General features: G+C 30.9%; 1 protein-coding gene across 1 annotated transcript; it reads left to right on the forward strand.

Moving 5' to 3' along the window:
• The first annotated feature begins 264 nt into the window (after positions 1-264).
• LOC120351662 (ABC transporter G family member 23-like) lies at positions 265-9,467 on the forward strand. Its single transcript, XM_039429600.1, has 5 exons — positions 265-377; positions 2,365-2,529; positions 5,789-5,921; positions 7,957-8,111; positions 9,356-9,467. Exons 2-5 carry the CDS (start codon positions 2,372-2,374, stop codon positions 9,465-9,467), a joined length of 558 nt encoding a protein of 185 aa, XP_039285534.1. The 5' UTR covers positions 265-377; positions 2,365-2,371.
• Positions 9,468-10,874: the final 1,407 nt, after the last annotated feature.

Below are 10,874 nucleotides of genomic sequence, written 5' to 3' on the forward strand. Positions count from 1 at the left end.
TTCACACACCAGTTATTAATTTACGAGCGCTCTACAATTTTCAAACTCCAAAATTACAGAGCTCTTCTTATTAGTGCAAATGAAATACGGTAGTTTATTTGGATCTTATTAATTGAATTGTCTTTTGTCAAGTGACTGTTATTAAAGTTTGTATAGTTTGAGAATTCACAGCGGAGCCGAGGCAACTTAATAATTATATATTAGACTAGGTACTCGTATTTTTGTAGAAATTCGATTTCATTTTCACAATAATTCATCTCCAGTCTCATATTGAAAAGCGTTAGTGAATTCCGATAAATCCTCAAGTACGTAATGTTATTGTTATATTTTTAATGTTTTTTGTTTTAGTGTTGTTTCCAGTTCATCTAGAGAAGTAGGTAAGTGTATATACTATTGAGGTAGATATGTGTATTTTGATAAAAAATATGATCGTCTTGGCTTCTAGAGAAGTAAACTTTGGAATAGTATATAGGTCTAAAATCAGATCAGGAGTAATTATTGTTTTCCAAAAAATCATATCATTGGTGAACTTATAGGCCTACCAATCGATTACAGTATCATTAGTACCGGTACTGCTTAGCCATCATTATTTGAATACATGTACTATTAATCTCTTAATTATCCAGAGCTCATCTGTAATCATGATATTTTTCTGTGTACTCACGGGAACGGTGATAGAATCAAGAAAAATCTAGATATAGTATGCACAGATCCGTGTTTTGGATGGACACGTTAAACCGTCGGTCCCGGCTGCCTTAGAAGCAGTCGTTAGGTCATGTCAGAGGCCCTGAAATTGATCGGTTGCGACCTGAAACTCTGACACCAGACCTGAGCCAGCCAGGTCACACGATATTATTATTATTACATTTGCAAATAATAATATTCTTTACTGTCGTATTTCATAAAACTTTAAAGTGAAAAAACACTCACATTCTTTGATGTGGCGACTAATACATTGAATAATATTCATTGTTGATTATCCATCTTGTTTTCACTAATAGTAAGTTATCACTACGATATTGTATTTTTATAACTTTAAAGTGAATGTGAGTGTTTTTTTTCACTTTAAAGTTAAAAAAATACACCTAGTAATAATATTCAATCAATTATTTGTTTTCAATAGTCTCACTCTGAAACTGTGTGTAGCCGTAATATTTGGGTTTATAATTTATTAGAATTTAATGTAAGGACAATCCAGTCGATATTATTATTACTCCAAGAAATTGATTAAAAAAACATTGCCAGCTCAATTGGTTAGTACCGACAGTATTTATTTATTTTTATTAAATAAATTATACTTCTATTTATTAGTTAATAAACAGATGAATAATATCAGTGTTTTTATATGTTCAGAATTTAAAATAAATATGGGAGGAAACATAAATAAAACATGAATGAGAATAAAAGTAGGTAGCTTTCAGAGTTGAAGGATTTTTTGATTACGGTATATAGAGATGAAATCGATTCAGTTTGTCACTAATTGTTTCAAACTTTGAAGTTCTTAACATGCATCTTGTTCTGAAAATGGACCTCAATGAAATTAAATTACTTTTAAGTGGAATAAAAAAGAAATCTGTGCATTTATGCTTCATTTTAGTACCTAATATGGTGACACCTCAAGAAATAGAAGTACCGTATTGCTAATTTGCCATTCTAAATGAGCTAGTAAGTTATATTACTGGAAAAATAGTATCATGTCAACTTTTAAATTGCTAATTTGCCATTCTAAATGAGCTAGTAAATTATATTACTGGAATAATAGTATTATGTCGACTTCTCCCTCAATATTCTCTTCTAGTTTCTCCCTCAAGAAATACTAAACAGAAGAGACTTGGTAGAAATAAGGCAAACTTAGGAGCTGTAACAGTTGTTGAAAAAAAATCTCGGCTTACCACTGTAATTTCTACTTTATTTTTGAACTATTATGACGACGCCACAGTCTAATATTTTGAATAATAGTTATTAAAAACTAGTCCTCATGTGGAGGGCTTTCGGATTTTTTCAAAACCATTTTCAACACTATTTTTTCGGATTTGAAAAAACCGAAAGCGCTCCATGTGAGGACTAGTTTTAAAATGAATATTATTGAATACTAGTTTTAAAATGAATATTATTAAATATTCATTTAAAAACTAGTACTCACGTGGAGCGCTTTTGGATTTTTTTCAAATTCCGTTATTGGACTGTAGTGTCGTCATAATAGTTCAAAAACTAATAATTATAACTCGCAGTTTGTCATGGTTAGCAAAAAAAGATGTGTATTCTACTCCATATTTCTAATAGTAATTTATGAATATTTTGCCCTCAACAATAAAAAATTACAAATTTAAATAAAATTTATGTATGAAAATTCAAATGTTGCAGAGATTTAATGGAGCCCTCCAGCATGGAAAGTGAAATAATGTTAAATAACAATTCTGAAGATGTTGGTCCACAGCCAATTGTGAAGTTCAGAAATGCTTACAAGAGGTATGGCCGGACAGCTGTTATACTGCGTGGACTTAATATGACAATACCGACGGGCACTATGTAAGTTGACTAGTGTAGCATTATTTGGGAATCTCTATTTCAAACAGAAATATAGCTTTCTTCTATAGCCTATTGACTTTGAAATCAATTGTGAATATTTAGAAATTTATTCGTGATGTCTTTTTCTGAACAATGATTAAAATATAATTCAATAGGTACTCTGCTCTCTTCAATACGGTATCGATTTATATGGTTTGGATAAGTTATTCCGGGCGCAAAAGTCACGAATAAGGCACTCCGTAGTCATTTTTGGGTAACAGCCGTGGAAGATGTCTCAATTTCTCTCTTTTATTTGGTGGAAAAAGTGTGTTTTCGGCTGCAAACAGTACTTTTCTCTCTTTTTCCGATGACGCTCCAGCCGTGGAATATGGACTTACAGCCTCCAACCAATGGTTTTACAGGACTTACAGCCTCCAACTTACAACCTCCAGCCTCCAATGACATCTAGATGTCATTTTAAATCTTTGGAAATATTCTAGAACACTGTATCAATAACACTAGTGTTTGTCTACTGCAAATACATTTACAGGGTGGAAAGTGAAATATTGTCCCCAAAAAATGTATGTTTCAAGTTTTTGAAGTTGAATAAATCATTAACAGAGAGGTCGAAATGAGACGATCCTCTCGAACATCATAGTTTGGTTAATTCTAAAACACTTTGGTGATAAAACCAATCCGATATCTCTCACAATAGCTGAATATAAAAATTTCTGTCAATAATGACCGCCATCTTGAATTTTTTAATGATGTTGAATATTTTCGTTGTTTCCATCATCAATATTCTTATTCGGTTTGTTGTAACGAAGAGATTGAGACCATTTGCAAGTCTCTATCTTGAAGTAGTAATGAAAAATCGATTTTATAGTTCTAGCTTGTTACCTCATGCATATGGAAAAACGCACCAGAAATCATGCAGGGTGTTCTTTGGAGGGCGCTGGAGAACTCATTTTTTGATGTACAGCACATGAAGATATGTCGTTCCAAAGTTGAAAAACTCTTTAAATTTCATAGATTTAAATCTCTCTGTATCTATTGCACAAAAAAGTTATAATGGAATGAAATTTGAAATAAATTAGAAAAAAAAGTTTTTTAGGACTTTTGAAGGTTATAACTAAAAAAATATTTGTTTCATAGGAAAATTTTATGAAACAAAAATTGTGTAGAGGTGTAGATTTAAAAAATATTATCGTCTAAGAAAACGGTTGAATATCTTGAACTGTTATTGAAATACAAGCGATATAGCAAAACCCTGAAAATTTTGGCGACCATCTTGCTTCCGAGGTGTTTGCCTGTGATTTCGACTTATTATCATCATCACGATCCTTATTATGCTAAACCTAACGAAGAAATTGAGACATCTTTCACGGCTATTACCCAAAAATGACCACGGAATGACGTACATTCGCGCCCGGACTTAGTAAATTAGTCTATGTTGTATAAGAAATTTAAAAAAAATTACCACCGCAGTAAAAGATATGGTACTTTTGATTTTAAATTTTTTGAAATGAATATTGCAGTCTGTATGTAAGTTAATTTGCGCACAGGTTTTTTCCTTTTTTCACTGTATTACCTAAATTTATATCAAGTACTATACTCTACTACAACTCTACTTGTACTAACTCACGCCATACAATAAAAATCTATTGTAAATATGTTTCTAAACTACCGTATACCTATATAGTGAGAGGTCTACGTTATAATGTCAGTGTTTGTTTAGCAATGGTATTGCTATCCTTGTCTATCATTTAACAAAGCGAATAGCGCTATCTCTTTCTCGCTTTGCTCTGTTGCCAGATCGTCTTTTAATAATGTGCAATTGATAATTAATAAACAAAATATTTCATCTTAATCATGAAATGTATATGAGATTATTGTAAAATATAATTTCTTGCTTATAATAAAATAGCCTATAATTGATATTATTTTAAATGAGAATGAACAGTTAATATTACATCAATAAACCTGTATCAGCTACCGTCTATAGAAGGCATTGACTAGACAGAGGATCGGCAACGTTGGTATCTTTCTTCACTGCCTTGAAGTTATCCTATCTTTCTTCACTGCCTTATTTTTATAAATACTATGTACATGAAATACATTCAATATAAGGATATGAATAATGTAAATTGATCAATAATTGATATCTGTATCTATTCTGTATGTGATCACAGCCTTCACTGACTATGAATCAACGTGGACCTCACTACACAGAATAAATATTCGATTTGTCTTGTCATTTTAATCTACACATTTATATAAATATATAATACATTACCATAAATGATAATACAGAAAACAAAGATAGACTAAAAAAACTTTTTCAACCAGTTAGACTGTAGGCTATAGGTACTATAACTGTAGGACAAGACTTCTACAATCTTACTGGTGACTCAGTCATCGAAATATATCATTTATTGAGTGTTTCTAATCTACCTGGGTCTATTCTGTATTATATATTATATGGTGATGTATTATTTATTTATAAAAGAGTAGCTACCTATACTATAATGACAAGACGAATCAAATATTTAATTTATTCTGTATATATCATTATCATTGAACTCTAAAGTGTAGGCCTACCATATTTATAATGTACTACATTACCATAATTATAGCCTACGTGTATTCTGCTTTCATTATCATTCTTTATTTATTCATACAATAAGTACATCCCAAGTAGCAAAAAAATATTGTCTCATTATTGCTACAACATTCAGCAACATTGTTAAAGATATTGTCATTATAATATTGTAGCAGTATTGTCATAATATTTTTGCAATATCAAATCATATATTATGTAAACATTGTTCAGCAATATTAAATAATATCTATACAACATTGTCGCAATATTGAATAATATATCATGTAAATAATGTTTGGCAATATTGAGATAATATCAATACCGTACGGTACAACATTATTACAATATTAAATTAAAAATTAACTAAATATTGCTAAGCAATATTTAATAATATCTGTACAACATTGTTACAGTATTGAATGATATACCATGTAGATATTGTTCAACATTTTCAGATAATATCAATACAATATTGGCACAATATTGTATTTGATGATATCATCAAAATTATAGGGAGAGTAAAAATAAGGTACCCTTGAGATATTCCTCTCCCAAAATAAGATAAGGTTACACATAGGATGAGGTTATTGTGTTGTTCTTTTGTATTATCTAACATTATTGTACTCAACTTGAAAAACTGGTGTAACCGTTGAAAATCAAATAATTTATTTATTGCAGATATGGTCTGTTGGGACCTAGCGGATGCGGTAAAACAACACTGCTCAGCTGCATAATCGGCAGAAGAAAACTTGACAGTGGAACTTTGTTTGTTGATGTAAAGTCCAAAGTGGATATGGGCTATATGCCACAGGTATGCCAATTCCACTATCATAATATGCATGTTTAAACTGATTAAATTCCAACCAAACAATGTTGCTTCAGCTGGAAATAAATTGGAAGTTGCATTTGTTCAAATGCTAATTAATGAATAATTATTATTAAACGAAGATCCCAATTAAATGCTGTAAATCACCACGAAGACTTCTGCTACTGCAAATATTGACAAATCAAATCAAATTTCATTCACTCGAAATTCATAAAAAATATTAACAAACCTTTAAACCCTGTTTACAACAGGGTAAACAGCTAGATGGAAATCTATTTACAGCATTTAATTGGGATTTTTGTTTGATAATAATTAATTAATGTTGCTTCAACTGTCCTAAATAATGCACAAGTATCAAATGTTCACAGTCCAGTATTCATAAATATTATTCAAAATATTATTTTTGGGGGAAATAGAATTGTAACATTAAATTGTTTGGACAGTGGTATCCATCATTTGTAATAAATGATTGGTGACCTGTTTGGTAAAAGTATAATAAAAGGGGGCGATCCACCAGTTCCCAGACGGGAACACTGTAAATTGTTGTTGCGTAGCATTTGATGGTAGAGCAAAAGCAGTTGGTTTTTTTTATATTATCAAATAGATGTTTTTTGGAATTAAAAGAAAAACATTTTTTTTTGGAGTCAGATTTATTTTATTTAAAAGAAGAAATTTCTGTTTGATTTAAATGTGAATTTTAACATATTTTGGTTTTATGAAATTAGTTATGCTACAACTATTCTAATACAGAACAATTAAGGAGGGTTATGAAATTTTGAGCATTTAATCAATTAAAAAAAATTAAAATAAACTTGTTGCCAATGATTTTTCAAAACGTTAGACAGAATTGTGTTGGAGAGATTATTGTGTTTTTTATTTAAACAAGTTATTTGACAGTTCAAAAAACATTATTCATTTATAATTAATTTGGAATTTCTAAAATCAAAACAATATAGGAAAAATAAATTGAATGTGGAACGATACCGTTATACAGTTGATGTCCATGGGAATGTCCAGCCACGGGGCAGCTCGGTCTGTCTCAGGAGGTAGGCGATCAAAAAGTGTGAGAAATTATACATAAAGAAAAGTGGAAAGCTTTTCCCACTAGCTGGCTGGAGGGGAGACTAGCCCCACTTCTACCTCTCCTCAGCGTTTTTAGTTTGTCAGCCAAAACTGTCTGATCACAGCTTTTAGTTTTTAAAGTTGGAAAAAATTATTTCTCTCCAGAAGGAACTGATGTTTGGGGGTATGTCAAACCTTGTGGTTCATGACAGAATGAACTACTGATAATTTTTAACTTGGAGATTCCTCTATTGTGCTATAATCAAGTTTCTTTCCATTTTCCTTAAATAAATCGAATGAACCAATGATAATGAGAGGAAATAGAATAAACTACTAATGATTTTTTTTCTTATTCCAGTAAATAATAATATAGATATTTGAAGCATCTAAATGTAAAAATATACTTTGTGAAAATATAATCAAGGACTGAAAATTTTGTTAAGTGAACAACTATATACAAGACTTAACCTATTTCGGACTATGTGTAACCTTATCAAATTTGGGAGAGGAATTCTCTACTTGGAGATACCACTATCATGCTATAATAATATTGAGTTTCGTTCCATTTTACTTGAATAGATCTGATAATAATATCGAGTGACCTGGCTGGCTCAGGTCTGGTATCAGAGTTTTCAGGTCGCAACTGATCAATTTCAGGGCCTCTGACATGACCTAACGACTGCTTTTTAGGCAGCCGGGACCGACGGCTTAACGTATCCATCCGAAACACGGGACTGGCCCGAGATAAATATCTTGCCCGGGCCGGGATTTGAACCCGGGCCTCTGAATCATAAAGCCAGCATCTGATCCACTCGACTACGGCCACTCCAATAGATCTGATGAGCTAATGATAATGAGGGGAAGTAGAATGAACTACTAATAATTTTCAAGTTAGTGATTCCCCTATATATGCGAATTTTCAACTTCCCTCATTTATCCACGCTTTTTATTTCAATAGGAAGTATCACTGTACGAGGAGTTCCAAATTCACGAGGTTTTCCGATACTTTGGACTTTTGACTAACCAAACTGAAGACTACATCAAGCACCGTGAGAAAGAACTTGCAGAGCTTTTAGATCTTCCTCCAACAAACAGACTTGTCTGTAACTTGAGGTAGGCTTATTTTGAGATTACTTCAATAGTTATAAAGGGTCAAGGGATCAAAGGGTTGAGGTCAAGAATCCGTTAAATATTTTAAAATTAGACTCACCATTTTTCATACAGTGAAATTTATCTGTAATTATTATCTACTACATCTAGTGCGCTTTAGCAAAATAATTATTCAATTTTAGAGGAAACATTCCATATCTTCAGGCAAATATTTACACTGACCATACAACGCTCTAGCATATTATGTGTATTATTAAAATAAAACTCGAATCAAATAAAATTTATTCATCAAAAACAATTACATTACAAATTAGAATACTATAACAATTAAAACAATGAATTTTATGCATTGAATAATTTTCCAATAGGCAAAGATAATTCAATGAATAAATATACACACCACTATAAATGATATGTGTTGGGGTATAAGTAATTAGTTGCTTGTTGCGTGTTATTACTATTTACAAACTTCATTCACTGATATGGGATTAAAGTTTTTTATAATGGAATTAGTAAAAAATTATAATACCAACAAAATTATGAAATTAGTAGATAAATATTAATGTTCTATTAAGGATAATAATAAGGGAGTTAATTTTTAGAAAAATGATAAACTAGTAAAGGAAAATAATGAAGAATAAATAGTTTCAATATTTATAGTCTAACTACGTTTTCACAATTTTTTACTCCAATATCAACTAACCAGGAAAATAAACCTTTCTTGAACCTGTGTCTACTGAATTCTTTCCTAATGTAACTTGGTATTGAATTGTAAATTTTTGGTCCCAAATATATGTAGTTTCTTTGCCGAAATGTAGTGTTCATCCTTGGTACTATTAAATTTGTGTTTCTCTGCCTTGTTTGATGGTTATGATCTGCCAGTCTTATGTGTTCGTTGTTTCTCCTCATTCGCGTGATGATAGCCTGGATGTAGAGTTGTCTTACACTCATTACTTTACTGTCCTTGAAAAGAATGTTCGTGGGGAATTGATTCTCCTTGAAACCTATTAGAAACAATTATTCTATGTTACTTTTATGTGTTTGTATCAATTATTGAAATGACCACTCCTACAAAAAATTGTATGACTATATATATTCTGACTTTGCCTTGTTTAAAATTTCATGTAGACTACTGTTGGCTGTAAATGAATTGAATTTGTGTTAAACCATTAATTTCGAATCGATTCAACGTTACAAATTAGAGTTTCATGATTAAATTTGAAATGAAATTTTCATTTAATTTTCAGCGGTGGACAGCAAAGACGGGTTTCAATGGCAGTAGCTTTGTTTCACAACCCAAAGTTCCTTATCCTAGATGAGCCCACTGTAGGACTGGATCCACTCTTATGTGAAAGGTAATTGGCAGCTATTTTTCAATAACTGTCAAAGAAGTGTATCAAGTATGGTACTGTACTCACTATGAAACGTTTAGTTGTAGATTTCCCAAGTTGAGAATGATTTTTTTGTGTAGTGAAGAATTGATATTGTGGAACTATTCATATTGAATGAAAAAAAACTAAGAAATTGTCAAAAACCACAGATTTATTGATACTTAGAGAGTATAAACTCAGTTATCAAAGATTGACAATGGTGGTAATAACCGAAGTATCAATAAATCTGTGGTTTTTGACAAGTTCTCAGTCTTTTCATTCAATGAGAATGATTTCATAGATAGAGATCTCAATGAAGGAAAATATCAATTGGCTACCCAGTATAAAATTTGTAACGTGATTTTTCAACCATCTTCCATAAATATAATCAAAGTCCAATGGAAGAAAATAAAAAGTAAATAATACTCAATATTCAGAACTTAAGGCTGTGCAAAGGCTAAAAATTAACTTTCTACTGGTGTTATTTTTAAATTTTTTTCGATTTGTATATCATCAAGCTATCAAAATGAAAAAGTTTTCTCAGGAAAACATTTTTTCCGATCATTAATTTTTGAGATAATATGAGCGCCTAACTTTCAAATATTTGGGACAAAACATTTCAAGTTCGATAAGAGATAAATCCATGAGATTTAGAGGATAGATTCTTCATGGTATTGTTGATCTAATAAAACAAAAATTCTCTGAAAATATTAATATTTGAGAGAGTTATTCAATTCACTAAAAATGACCAAAAATAACATTTAGTTGAGTTATTTTTGGTAAGTTGAATAACTTTCTCAAAATTTGATATTTTCAGAGAATTTTTATTTTATTAGATCAACAATACCATGAAGAAACCATCTTCTAAATCTCATGGATTTATCTCTTACCGACCTTGAAATGTTCTGTCCGAAAAATTTAAACTTTAGTCGCTCATATCTCAAAAAGTAATGATCAGAAAAAAAATGTTTTCCTGAGAAAACTTTTTCATTTTGATAGCTTGATGATATAACAAATCGAAAAACTTTGAAAATAATATCACCAGTAGAAAGTTAATTTTTAGCCTTTGCACAGTCTTAACCATCTTTGTTAGGTATTTGTTTGTCAAAAACTTTTTCTCATTAACAAATGGGGATTGTTTCTAAATAGAAGTGTAGATGGGTTCAGATAGAAAAAACACTCATATAGACGGTATATGTATGAGTTTCAGATATGAAATAACCACACATGTGACATCATTATATGCCACACACGCAAATATACGAAATATATTTCGTATATTTCATTGGGTAATTCACGATCTACAGAGTGTTCCAAAGATATCTTCTCATGACGAGGTTATTATTTAATCTACTCTCTATGGGTGGTGACCACATGTAAGTTATTGATTACATTC

Source organism: Nilaparvata lugens, chromosome 5, assembly GCF_014356525.2.
Source record: "Nilaparvata lugens isolate BPH chromosome 5, ASM1435652v1, whole genome shotgun sequence".
In the NCBI taxonomy this organism is placed as follows: Eukaryota; Metazoa; Arthropoda; class Insecta; order Hemiptera; family Delphacidae; genus Nilaparvata; species Nilaparvata lugens.

Bases quoted from the DNA above. Each gene is read 5' to 3' on its own strand.
- LOC120351662 (XM_039429600.1), top strand. From the start codon at position 2,372: ATGGAGCCCTCCAGCATGGAAAGTGAAATAATGTTAAATAACAATTCT. The intron at 2,530-5,788 runs GTAAGTTGACTA...TATTTATTGCAG, and splicing joins ACAATACCGACGGGCACTAT to ATATGGTCTGTTGGGACCTA. The intron at 8,112-9,355 runs GTAGGCTTATTT...TTTAATTTTCAG, and splicing joins AGACTTGTCTGTAACTTGAG to CGGTGGACAGCAAAGACGGG.